The sequence below is a fragment of the Copidosoma floridanum genome, unplaced genomic scaffold (genome assembly GCF_036245765.1).
Source record: "Copidosoma floridanum isolate Cflo_tuat_1 unplaced genomic scaffold, Cflo_Japanese_pri ptg000020l, whole genome shotgun sequence".
Taxonomy (NCBI): Eukaryota; Metazoa; Arthropoda; class Insecta; order Hymenoptera; family Encyrtidae; genus Copidosoma; species Copidosoma floridanum.
The window spans coordinates 37,528,667-37,543,013 of NW_028321897.1; the positions used below are offsets into that span (position 1 = coordinate 37,528,667).

The following is a 14,347-nucleotide window of genomic DNA, read 5'->3' on the forward strand; positions in this document are numbered from 1 at the left end:
ATATAAGACATCAATATATATAAATCATGATAATGGAAAAAGAAACAGTGACGAAAGTCGTGATTTTTAGAATAAGTCAAGAAACATAGTGATTTATACAGGCTCAACGTTATTTTTTTATTTTTTTATTTTGCATGTACTAACTTAAAATGAAAAAAATTCGGTTACATGAGTTATGTTTGCCATTTTTCGACGCTTGTTGAAGTTCCCCGAGGTATTATTATCTTGTCATAGAATTTTCAATGATTTGAGCTTTCTACTGTGATTTTTTTTAATTTTCATTTTTCTATCAAACATTCAATATGATTTTAACTGTATTTGTGAAAACTCTGTTGTCTGCTTTATTCAAGCTATCAGTTTTGTTCGGCTGTAATTTTAGCTTTCGAGACAGTACTCATGAACGACTACAATATAAGATCATTATCATTCATTATAAAATTTGTTGTTGACATAATTATATTTGCTAAAAATTTAAACTAAAACTGATATTTAATGAATATATTTATGTATCGATTGCAACATGTGTCTAGTAGTGCTCTATTAGCTGAACAAAATCCTATTGCCAAGTCAGAATTGCTTGCCTCTGAGTGGAGACCTCTGTAGGCGAAAAACACCTGAGGTGGTAATGTTAATACTTCGGGAGCATTGTCTTTAAAAACTTTGCTCTTCTGCTTAGTTCCAGTGGGGCTGGGTAACAAATGAGGAGTTAAGTACCGCTGTATGAAGATGAAAACGTAGCGATGTACTGAAATAGTGATGGCATCGAATGAGCTTGCAACAGAGACTCGTCCAGGTAATTAGAGAAGTCTAATTGACATGAGTAGCTAGGATCAAGAGGGAGTTCTAGCAGGCTGGCTCGAATACCTTCTTCTATTTGGTGTCAGCCTGTAGCGGTCAGTGCGCTTTACAAGTGTTGGTTGATAGTGAGGGCATCTGCTCATGCGTGCATGCACTAGAAACCGGTATCAAATCTGGGAGGCAGAACCATTGTCCTACTGTAAAAAGTAGGGGCTCTGTCATACTCTCTCCTAAAGGGACATCTTAGGACAATCTAAAGTTGTAGTAACATCTATTAAATCCTCGGACGCTTTGAGGTATCCGCTTTACCGGGGGCACGTAATCTTTAGGTGTGTCGTCTTATAATGCATAAAGGTACGATGTGGTTGCCGATCAGTTTGGTAACATGGATGAAGCGGGTGCACGGCACCAATGGGTAAGAGTTGAAAGCTACATGGTGCTAGTAACTATGACTTCCGCAAGATGTAGCTTTGGTCTGCCTGTTAAGTACAGTGTCACTACAGTTATTTTTATGAATTTTAATTATTCAAGCATAAACAAAGTAATTTTTTTTTCTTGCAATTAACTGAATTCACTATGTCTAGACAAAATATATTGCTGTAAGACCTTCTATCTTTGTTAAATTTAATAAAATCTTTAATCCAATCTTTTTGTAGAGAAAACTGTTCGAAAACTATTTATGTACTTACTTTGATAATATATTGTGCACGCATGTGTTTTTCCTCCAACAAATATGCACAATAAGGTGTTGTACACATGCGTGCACAATGTATTATAAGAATTTAAAACATGTTAAAAAACGGTAATCAATCAAAATTAAGGTGGTTAACGTATTTTACTGCTCTTGTTGTATTATGCATCATCTTCAAAAATACGCTGAAGTAGAGCGCGTGGTGGCTCGGTCGGCTAGGCCGTGAATTGGCACGCGGGAGACCGTGGTTCGATTCCCGGCCAGTGCGACTTTTTCGGGCAAGTACCTCTGTGATTTTCCACATGTGCTTTTTCACCACGCAATGCTCCTCGGGGAGGGTTGAGGCACAACCTCCTCGCAGCATAATTGCCTAATTCCCCCTACCCCCCTCCCAGTAATGGGAGGCCTCCTATATCCCTCTTCCCTTCCTTCTCCCAAGTGCTAAGTGCCCATAGTAGTGCCCTTATTAAAAGGATCTGGACGTAGAGCACTCTAATATAAAAAAAAAAAAAAAAAATACGCCGAAGTTATTGTATTGATTATTTCAAGCTCATACAAGCTTTGTAAATATTACTTATAAATTTCTTTCTTATTATTCCTCCTTACATACTGTATCGATATTGCAGATGCATTTTAAGTAAGCGTGTAAAAAGCCAGTATCAGTTGTGTTTGTCTACGACGAAGAGGACTAGTGTACAGTACTGATAAGTTCAGCTAGAGATCGAGAACAAAACAAGTTTTATTTCCTCCCATTTTCCAAATTTTTTAAATATACATACACAATAAAGAGTTGTACACATGTGTGCACAATATGTTATAGGAACTGAAAAATTAAAGAAAATGGTACTCATGCAAAATTTAGTTTGTTTTACTGTGCTGCACAAATCATGATACCAATTTCATAACTTGACTAAAGTAGACAATTTAACACTATTTTTCTCTTATTTAAAGTTAATAAGTTGATAAAAAAATAACGTATTAGATTATTAAAGAGGTGTTTGTAGCAATAAAAGTGAATTTAACATTACCTTGTATGTTAGATGACTTAAATATTATTATTAATGGTTAAAAATTGCGTATTATACGTACCTCTAGAGCAGGAGTATTAAGAAGAGTGTGTGTGGACTGGGTAACATCGGCTGCATGAAGACTATTGTGAAATGGGTTGTCCTTGATATAGTGATCTTCGAGAGTCATTGTAAAGTTGACAAAAGTTTTTGGTGGAATCATAATGAGCTTGAGCAAGTCTCGACTCCGAAAAGCCGTATAAGCAATACAGGTAAGAGGTCGGTTGTTGCTGTATTCGCCTATCCTAAATATGTCTATACCCCACATATCAATTTCACTGAGCACCTGTGAAAAAATGAGATTCATATTTTGTTTGAAATTCTTTAACTTACTTATCGTACATTACATTTTAAGAAATTCTAGCGCTATAGTTAATAAGCAATTATAGAAGTTAGTAATATAGTCAACGTTATGGCCGATTTTAGAGGCAGGATTGGTGGTACAGCAAGGTGAAACTACGTCAGACCCAAACATTTATAAGTGATCTCTGGCTTAGGTACCTAGCTGTATCATATTTTGAGAAACATGTAAGTTTACTAGTAGAAAAAGTAAGTTTGATCGATACCCAAAAAACAATAAAATTTATGCGTATTGCTATGTATTTCAACATTAAAAACTTTTATTCTTATTATTGTAAAATGCATGTTGTACACAAAAAAGTTGATTATGTCAATAGCTAACGATAGTAATAAAACAAGTAAATGATTTTTTTAGCATTTTGAGTTATTTGGCAAAACATTTTATTTCAGTATTGAATTCATATTTTTAATGTGTATTGTACAACTAATTTTACAGTTTTCTAAAAACGCTATATTATCTCATAGTACTTAAAAAATAATTTTAATTTAAGTCGTAATCTACGGAGAAGCTGAACTGTGGGGGCTCTGAACTCCCTATCCAGCTCCCCCTATAGTAATGGTGGGAGGAAAGGCTGTTTGGTTAGTGGGTAGAGAAATATTGGTGGGTACAAGAGGTTCGAGCTATAGCAGGATTAGGCAGTGGGTGTGGATAAGCCGTATTAGATGGGTAGTAAGTGATAATGGGAAGAGAGGCTCGAGCTATAACACCATCGGGTGGTGGGTGAAGAAGAGGTGGTATGTGGCAAGGGATACTCGGAGAGTGACGTCAAAGGGCCCACTCAAGATAATGGCAACTGAGACGTTGGATAGTACTGAGAGATGACTCCCTTTCTTTTCAACTGCAAGTCGTCAGCTCTGATGTCAGGATGGCATGAGAGAAAAAAGCTACTGACAAGCTCAGCGTATAACAAGAGGAAGATGATCAAAAATAAAGGAGAACTACTTATTAGGGGGTATTTTTTTTCTTTGGTACATTGTTTAGGCACCATATTGTCTTTTTTTTCGTCTCAAAAGTGGGTGTATACAGTTTTTTGGGACAAAACGTATGCTTTTTATTACGAAAAGCAAAGTGTGTGTGCTCTTTAACTGTCGAATGCTTGCTTACTAAACGGAGTCCCATGTAAGAGAATACTGCCACCTAATAAGATTAAGTTTTATATTCTTAGAATAGTTTGTAAGCGGGTTTTTATAATCAGGAAATATTGTGTTTAATACATTTATTTTAAGTAGCTTCAAGAAAATATAAAAAATTCTCATGGTACGAACGGGAATCAATCATTAACTTTTTTTTTTTAATACATCATGTTTATCCTCCTTTGGGTGAGCAAATGTATTCAGAATAACTATTTCCCTTTTTTTTCGTTAAGATTCTGCAACATGCTTTCCAACAAGAGGTTTTCAGCCATTTTTATGCTTCTTCTTACTAAGGATCAGGTATTTTGGCTTGCAGAAGTACAAACCCATGTTTTTGATATTAACTGCTCCATACTTACAAGATAACGGATGCTGTCAAAAGACTTCCATCTGCAGATAAGAGTACACTAATTTCTCTCATTTCACTCTTCTGCCAGATGTAATTGAATTCCTTAATCTTAAATTTTATGCTTTTTTTCATCTTTGCCTACTTATGGTCATCGTTTTTGACATCAACATTGTTATCAGTTTCAGAGTCACTATCAGTATAAGCAGTATAAGATCTAGTAACGATATCCCTACTGGAAAGCATGTTACAAATTTTATTCTTATAACTATTAAGTGTGCCTAAAAACTTTTCATGTCTAATACAGTGTTACTTTCCACCAAAAAGCAAAGCCACTATTTAATTTGATGAGTTTTACTAAGTACCCATATTTTGTTTTACGTCGACTTTTTTCTGTTTCATGAGTACTACACATCAAAGTCTTTGTTAAACATCTTATATTAAGGATATGATGCGATGTCATCACTACTGCTAATTGATAATCTCAATACACTTTGTAGAGATTTGAAATAAGTGGCTGTATTGTCTTTATAAATGTAAATTCAATGTGCTCTTTGTAACAGTGTTCAGATATTGCTGTAACTTTCATATGGAAAAATCATCCTTGAATTACCTAAGTCTATGCACTTTCTTCAGATAAGCAAGTACTAAGAAAGTATACATACCTACGTGGTCGACTGAGATGCTTATAATGCACACTCTTTAGTTCTTTGTTCTTCTATTATCTTAATTCTATAACAGTTGCAAGGCAGCGTGTTTGCAGTATTTGATAAGAGTAATGGCTTACTATCTCGAGAACTAATAAGAACTTTATTTTGCTTTTTTGAATATAAGCTCAACGATTTTTTTATTTTTTAAGATTTTTATAAACTTATTATTTTCTGGGTAATTTCAATTGTCAAATTTATGAATATCAGATTTTATTATTTTATAGATATCATAATTTTTTGTCTTATAAATAAGATTGTCTGTATCATTGTACAGAAGTTTACAATTATTTTTCAATATGGGAAGCATGTAGTCGTCGTGAAAGTAATACCAAAAGGTCTTACATAGGACTAAGACACTAAGCCTAATGTATATAGGCTTCTTTGTTATTATTTATGTACGTTCTGATTACATGGCTACAAATTTGTCGTCGAAAATATCGCAGCTAAAAAATTTTGACTTTACAACACTGCTGCACCATAATGTCCATCGTGATTATTAGGAAGTTGTACATTAATACACTTTCTCGTGCTGTGTATTATTTTTCAAAAAAATGCGTTAATAAATAGTGAGAAAAGCATTTTTTGAAACTCATAATTTGCCATTTTTCTCTCACTTCTGTTATGATTAATAGATTATTCAAGCCACTTACTTTGCAAAATTTTTAAGCTTGATGAATTTTTGTTAATTATAATGCATGATTTATGGCTTTTTTGAGGGATTGATGATGAAATACATATCAATGCTTGTTATTGAATGCCGTCGCTAATGAAGGCTGCTCCTAATCTGTAGCGGACATGTATTCGAAAAAATATGGCAAATTTTTATGAGAATGGTGGGGCTCCTCTGAATACTCTGAATCTACTTCTAAAATATATTCGTAAGCATGTTTGTTATTAATATTTAAAAAAAAATTTATACCTGATGTTTAACATTTCGATTCACTGAATCTACCATCAGGGCGTTTTTAAGTTATTGCCCAGCTATACAAATTATTTACATAAATATGTGCTATATATCTTGAAGTTTCATCATTTTATAATTTTTTATTTAGTGGTTAGAAGTTCCCGTAAGTTCTAAAAGTCCTTAGCCCTCCCACATCATAATCATAATATTTTAAAGTCAGATAGTCAATAAAAAATTCGAAATGGACAAAATTGAGTATCAAGCTGTGATCAAATCTTTAACGAAAGAAGGCAATACGCCCACCGAATTTAAACATCGTTCGGATGATGTTCACGGGTAATCTTCTCCTTCGTATTCCACCGTCAAAGAATGGGCAAAACAATTTCGTTGGGGACGGCGATCAATTAAATATGAACCTTATTCAGAACGCCCATCTGAGGCTATTACGGATAAAAATATTGAACTTGTGGAGCAAAAAGTACTGGAAGACAGACGGTTAAGGACTTAAGAGCTAGCAGCTATGACAAGTGAATACTTTGCTTCCTTGTTGCATCAGTTGCGAGATGCTATTAAAAAAGAACGTCAAGGAAAACTGTCACAAGGAGTGTTGTTGCTTCATGACAATGCGCTGGCTCACACATCAGGTGACTCAGAGGCTGCCGTTAAAGAATGTAGTTTCACTGATTATCCACCGTATAGGTAGTCTCGACTTGGCACCGAGTGACTATTATTTATTTTCAAAATTTAAGTCGGACTTATGAGGAAAAAAATTTAACACTGATGAAGAAGTGAAGTTAGAGGTTTTGTCTTATTTTCAAGGGAAAAATTCAGACTTTTTTTGCAAGGTTATAGAAATGTTAATTAAGTGCTATGGAAAATGTATTAAAATAACGGTTGATTATGTTGAAAAATAATGTAGGTGGTTTAAGATTTTTTCTTCATTTTATATTTCAGGCCAGAAACTTTTGGACTTTACTACGTATCTCTTACAGAATTGGCTCATTTCACTGAGTATGCTTTTTTTAATGAAGATAAGCATATTCATATCAATTATAAGTTCAAGTATCATCTGAAAAAAATCTATTGATCAATTACTAAAGTAGAATGGACATGTTCTTATTCGTCAAATTTGCTTGTTTTTTTTAAATACGGCATTCAAAGTAAAGCTTGGAGTAGAAAAACTGTAAGCGGGATGTAATTTATACACTTCAAGGCAATTATTTGTAAAGTTTTTAAATACTTATGTTAACAGAAGTTTATTAGCTTTGAGGTAAGGATCTAAAATATGTTTAAGAACTGTAGTATAGAAAGTTTTCCTGACTATTTAAGCATATGTATAATCTTTACTACTTATATGTACATCATATAATTTACTACGTAAGCCGTCTTTAAATGGAAGCGTCGTTTTTTCGACTTCTTCAAATGATGTTACACAATGATACGGAAGTACACTCTTACATCTTAGTATTTTTACTTTCGTAAAACAGTATGTTTTAAATTGACTGAAAAGATTTTCTAGAGTATCATACTGCTCTTAGTATTATCTCAACATATCCAGCGATGATGAGAAAAATCTATACAAGTCAATAAAGCGCAAGTTTATACTTGTTATTTAAACGTTTTTTGTAGCAGAAACATATTTTCCTTTTGTTTTAAGTATGAGTTCTACTTTTACAATAAAGCAAGTTACAAGTTTCTTGTAAATAAGTAGGAATTTGAATTTCTGAGATTAGCAAGAACTATGGGTATGGCTTGCAAGTCTTGATATTGTAGAATACATACATTGAGCCTTGATATCTGAGAAAAAAAGCGAATTTTAGTTTTAAAAAAAAATTTTTTTCTGAATTAAAACTAATAAATGTAATACTTACTCTTCAGCAAAATAGCAATGGTCGTAAGGTTTTTATATGAAATAGGCTTTTCACTTATATAGTATACATTAGCGTCAAAAAAGTCTAAGTCCTCTTCTTCAGGTAATGATCTCAATGGCCCTAAATTGTTGTACATATTCTGTAAATCAAAGGCGATATCTTACATTTGTTTAACAAATTAAAAAGATTAATTTTTATTGCTTTCAGTTTCTTTTCTGCATTTTACGTGATGTCCAACACTCAATACTTTATAATGGATTGTTCGTTTGCTATTACATACATGTTTTAATGAACAGGCAAAGCTGCGTCAGCTATGAATGGTCCAATATGTTTATTTATCTGATTTTGTAATTGAAAAATTGTATTATTGTACCTTGGCAAGTTAATTTTATCCCTATTTACTTTAACGCACTCCTCTGTTGTGCCATGGCAAAATTTGCTTCACAGTTTTGGAACAGCAGTATCGATGCACCTGATCTAAAACCGATGAGTATGCTTAAAGAGATCTTGATAACTATCACCATAATCTACTCATAACCAAAACTTTTGTGTTATGTGTAAGCAGTGACCAAGATAAAGCCAAAAAGTAGTAAATACAACATGCGTGAAGAAGAATAAAGTATGCGGGTTAATAAGATGAAACATTAGTGTAGATGCGTTGATACGTATGAGAGATGCCAATAGATAAGGTTGGGACTAGACAAGTAGTTTAAAGCTTAGGAGACAACCAGCTAAGAGACAAGAGAAGACTGACAAAAATTATAAGAGAGAAGAAAGCCAGGAATACGAGATTTGAGAGGAAGGATAGTAGGAGCTGAGCTGCTGAGAGCTGAGTAACGTGAGTGAGCGGAGGCGTCATGGGATTCTTAGATAGTGAGTGTTTTCTGGATAAAATTTTGAATCTCAGGGCTATCTTTGCTCTCTAATAGAAGTATGATTTGTTTTGAGCAAGAGAAAAAAAGTGATCAAAGAGAGTGGCAAGTAAACGTGGTTGGAACGTGCGTAAGAGAGTACAATGGTACCTTTGATTACAAGGGAGATACAGAAAGTATCAGAAAAACAGTCAGCTGGTCTACCTGACTCTGAGCAGCGGCTGGTCAACAGACAGGGCGTCTTTTTACGGCTTCCAGCAGAGCTTGAGACGTGAGGTTGGGAGTTTAGCTGATGAGAGAGAGCGAGTAAGAGAGATCGAGAGGCTACGAGACATCTATACCCCAGTCTAAGCTCGAGATTTCCACACAAGGTCTACCTACTGTTAAGGCTAGAGCTGCATCAGACAACAAAAAGGTACAGTGTTTAGGTTAAGATGGGATACGGGGATATCGTCAGTTATGCTCAATGGGAACGGGCCCAAATTGAAGGGGGCAGGTTAAGTTAGGACGTTGAGACAGGCAGAAGCGAGCACCAAAATAAAGTGGCCCAGGAAAGTGATCGTGTACTTGATAGTTGGGACGTCGTTGAAACGTGTTGGGTATTGGGTGACGTTTGTAATGGAGACAAACGGATAGAAGAAAAGTGTACGACTTCGAGAGGCAGATAAAGACTAATAACGGGAACCATTGGGTGAGGGTATAGGACGAACCTACGAGTGTGCGTAGGCATACTTAGCAGCGTCAAAAAGATGCTGAGGTAGACACCATTGGTTCAGATCGACGGTCGTGTCGAAGAAAAAGTGAGTGTAAGTTTGCATGCGTGTGTAAATGTATATAACATCTCTCTGAGCGCACTACTTTCACTGTGGTTATGATCAAGAGACTGCATTGTGTGCATTGGGATCCAGAGAGTTGTTGACACACTAAATTCTTTTGTTCAGTTGAAGTTGTCCTCTCGTATTTATTTAACTCAGACGCGAACCTCCTCTTTAGACAGAATGAGTAAAGGAAGAGTGGAGAGAGTGTTATCCATACATAGTGAAAGTTTATATTATTACAACTATTATCACTGTTATCCCTATTTTGAAATAATTTTAAAACTTTCTTTATGACTTTTTGTATCTAATATTTGTTATTCCCTAAGAGTTAAGGAAATCAAATCAAGTCTTCTTTCACCTCATCTATATTTGTTGTCTCAGCATTAAAAAACTATCATGTTCTTTGTACATATTTTTTTTTTTATTATTTTCCCTTACTATACCAATCAATACAGACATTTTTTATAAGTAGTCAATTAAAATTTTTATTCCTTTTCTGTTACCAAGATGAGAAATAAGGCTTAATGGCCTTTTTTTCTCAAAAAGTTACACATTAACAGACACATTATTCTATTTTTCATATTTTGTAGTTTTTTTAGACATCACTGGAAAGATGACTTCCTCAGAGTTATAACAGTATCATATTGTGTATAATTTAACACACACTATGTATAATTTTATTGAGCATATAGTGCTGACAAAATTGCTCATTATCATCATTGCTGATTTGCATGGTGTGCATTCACACAAACTTTTTTTTAGATATTAGTAGGGAGTTCTATGTGAGAACTACCACTCATTGTACGGTATTTATTAATATACGTTAAAAAATTTTAAACAAATCGTAGAGTCTACCCAGAATCGTACTTCTAATACTCTTCTATATTAGTTAAAAGGGGATTCTGTATATTTGTTGTAAGATATTTATGTAGGCCCGTGGTATAAAAGATGCACATAGACTTAGTGCTAAGATATTTAACGTCAACAGTCTCTGTAACATTATTTGCTGTAGTAAACTCTGCTGCTAACATTGTAATAATGTATTTATTTTTCAAGCATCATACTTACCGAAAATTTCTTACAATTTTAAAATGAATATTTTTTCCACGGACGTAAGGAATTTTACTATGTCCTAATTCCTACTATTTGGTATATCAGCCATTTTTATGCGTTTTGAAGAAGCACTATCAATATATTTACGTACCGCAGACTTCTTATCTTGATTATCTCACTTTTCCATTAGTCCTGACTCTCGCATAAGAAAATTTTTAGGAAATGCTGCTATCAACGACAATAAAAAACACTTGACATTCAACAATCTCTTTTTCACTTGTGATGACAAGTTTGCAGACAGCTTATAGTCAGAAATAATTTCAAGCACTGTTTGACTGACATTAATTAAATCTGTTATCTTACTAGTATTATCACTATTTACGTAAAGCTCTATAGTGTCAGTGTTAGTAAAATACTTGCGGAGTTGCTCTATCATAATGACAGCTTGAGTTAACGTATTTAAATTAATGGTGTGCTGCTTAATCTTTCCATTTAAACTGATTAAACCTTGTGAGGGCAACACAAATGATAACAGTGGTAACTAGCAGTTGTATGTAAAGAGACCAGAAATCAACTAGGGGGTTAGTTTACTAATAATCCTTACAACGTTGAGATGACAATGTATGTGGTTAATGTTCATGGCTCCAAAATCATGCATGACGAATTTATTTCCAAAGGGGTCGCTGTCATAGCTTACCAAAAAATGCTTCAGCGTCAGCTTTTGTCTTTAATCCCCATATTATAAGCCACAGTTCTTGCTTGAGAATAAATGAAAAAATCGATGGTTAGAGTTTAAAGACCACAGTCTCTATTAAAGCTGAAAAAAAGTTTCCTACGTGGATCTAGCTATAACCATTCGAGACATTATTTAACAAGATGATTTTACTTATGAAAAGATCTTAAAAATATCAAATGGTTGCACCGTGTGCTATTTAGTAGATTTTGTACTCATCGTACGATGTACAAAGTTTGGTTAATATTTACATTGTTTTTACAGGTACATTTACCATAGTAAGCAATGTTTATCTTAAGAATGATTGCTGTAAATAATTTTGAATACATAAAAAACCCACAAAATTAAGCTCATTTTGCTTTGCAGAATGCTACCGCTTGAAAAAAAATATTTTAAGAGAGTAGCAATGTTAAAATTACATTATTTACTAAATCAATACCTGTTTTACAATTCTCACACAATAAATTAGTTCTTTACGAATCTATGTAGGTTTTTGACTCCAAACCTCCTTACTATTGTACTGATCAAAATTACTTTATCGCATTAACTGACTTGGTCGTTGGTGAGGTATTTCGTTGAAGATAAGTAAGCTAATCAACGTTGGGATATGCTTTCGATAATGAAATCATATGAATGTTCTTCTTGGCAATTCACATCTTCGATGCATTCACTCTCGAGAAGAAAAAAATATTGCACCAGTACATTATACGCCTTAGTAAGTAATATTAACTTATTAGTCATGCCTAAGGCATGAACGTTGATTAAAAATGGTAATCATGCTTATAAGCAAGATACTAAATAAAAAATGAGTGAACAACGAAATTTGCGTGTATCCAAAAAGAGACAGAGATACGCAGAAAGTAAGGCATACAAACGTATTATTAAACATGTATGTACCTACGTGTAGGTAGGTACTATTGATAACTTTCACAGTGTATTATTATTCTTTCTCGTTCTCATCATTCATATGTTAATGAACACAAAAAATAAAAACGTAATGTGATACTTGCTCCCTCCTAATCTAAAATAATTACTAATAAAAGTACGCATTCATAAATTCGTAGGGTCTTCACAGGTCCCTTAGGCTGCAAAGTAGCCCTGTAGACGAGGGCAGTGCCATCATGGTACTCATACAACCAAAAATACTATTTCTGTGATAGACAATTAAATACCACTAGGGTCAACAGCATATTTTTTAATAGCTTACATTTGGTGGGGCTCATGAGACTCACACCCGATTTCATTGTAATATGCAAAAAAAAGTTTTTTTCCCAATAGCGATCATTTAATTATATCTAGCGTTTTTTACGTGAATTTCAACGTTGCTTTGCGCAGTACTATGACTGCTTTTATCGTTACTAATAAAGTTGGGTCAGTAACTTTGTTCGCAAATCTCATGATTATAAGATGATGCGCACGGTGTTCCAGCGGTACACAAATATGCTGAAAAAAACAATTGATACTTGTTAATGGAGAAATTAATTGTAAAACTAAGAATGCAGGCACAACACCAAAATGCTCTGCTAAAGCGCTACTGCATATGCATGACCCACCACTGACTGCCATTGCTCAACTACCGTGAATCATAAGATTTTTTAGAACGAAGTTCTTTATGTCGCGTGCTTGGAGGGGTGGAGTTTTAATAACGACAGATTTTTATGGAACGGAAGTCACTTATTAGAAGTCTCTTCCTCTTAATTAATTTTATTTTTCCCCTTACCCCACCGCCCTTACCATCAGTCCCCAACACACTACCCCTTACCCTATCCCTTCCAACCGAGCTGCACTAATCTCCTGCACACCTCCTCTTATCACTCCCCCTTTTGCCTCGCCCAATCATTCCCTTTCACACGACACCATCAAAGCACACACACCAAGCAATTAATGTTTTAGTGAATCATTTTTTTTCCCACAATAATTTTTATTAAAATTTAAATTTTTTCTGCTACAATTCTTGATAAAAAAAAAAAAAAAACTTTCCAAGAAATTTAAACCCTCGACCTGCTGCGTACGAGGCGAGCATCTTACCCACTCTGCTACGAGCGCTCCCAACATGAGAATTTTAGTTTTTTCTACTAATATTGTGGTTTGTAACTGAATTTTAACTTAAATATTTATTTACTGATTATAAAATGATTTTGTTCAATAATATGTTATATTAATTAGTAAATTAATTTTTTGACTTACCTTTTTTTTTTAATTGAATAATTATTTTTCAAACTTAAATACAATATTTTCTTAGCAGCAGCTCTTTCATACATTAATAAATATTTTATTTCTGAGAATTTTTTAATTTTAAAATAAATTAATGAATATTTATTTTTAAATTTTTTTATTTTTTTTTAATTTTCCAACTTTTTTCCAACAGGCTTGGATTTATTTAATCATTTTCTTATCAATGGTTTATTCATACGAGGTTCCATAAATACAGTTATTAACTTTTATTGCGTTTTATTCTTCCATAATTTATGTATTCGAGAGTAAGATGATTTTTTTTAGTTAAAGTCGTTCATTACAGTTAGCGAGGGGAAAGTTAGAGAAGTAGGAGCGCAAATAGGAAGCAGCGCTTGGCAATTATTCTTTTTATGTGGATATACCTATACATGCGCTTTTACGTATATTGACCCTTTTTCTTTTATTTTATCAAAAAAAATTAAATGAAAAAAATTTAAACAAAATGCAACGATAAGCAATAAAAAATAAAAATAAAAAGTAAGGTACAAAATTAAAATAAAAAAATGAAATAAAAGAAAAAAAGAAATGAATAAATGTGAAGTAATGAGAAAAATAAAATAGAAAATAATTAAAAAATGGAATCAAAACAGATATTAAAAAACAAAATGAAATGATAAAAAAAAAAAAATAAACAAAATAAAAGTAAAAGAAACGAAATTTGAAAAAAATAAAATAAAAACAAAATGAAATCAAAGAAAGACATGAAAAAATACACGGAATAAAAAAAAACAAAATTATATAAAAAATAAAAAAAA

The 14,347-nt window shown here is 33.3% G+C and overlaps 1 protein-coding gene across 2 annotated transcripts in view; it reads right to left on the reverse strand.

Annotated features, from left to right (window-relative positions):
* dnc (phosphodiesterase dunce) overlaps positions 1–14,347 on the reverse strand; it is a 1,903,237-nt gene that overhangs the window by 330,618 nt on the left and 1,558,272 nt on the right. For both annotated transcript variants that reach the window (XM_089593782.1, XM_089593781.1), the window contains exon 10: positions 2,579–2,842. In XM_089593782.1, coding sequence (XP_089449908.1) covers positions 2,579–2,842 — 264 coding nt within the window. The remainder of the gene's footprint in view (positions 1–2,578; positions 2,843–14,347) is intronic.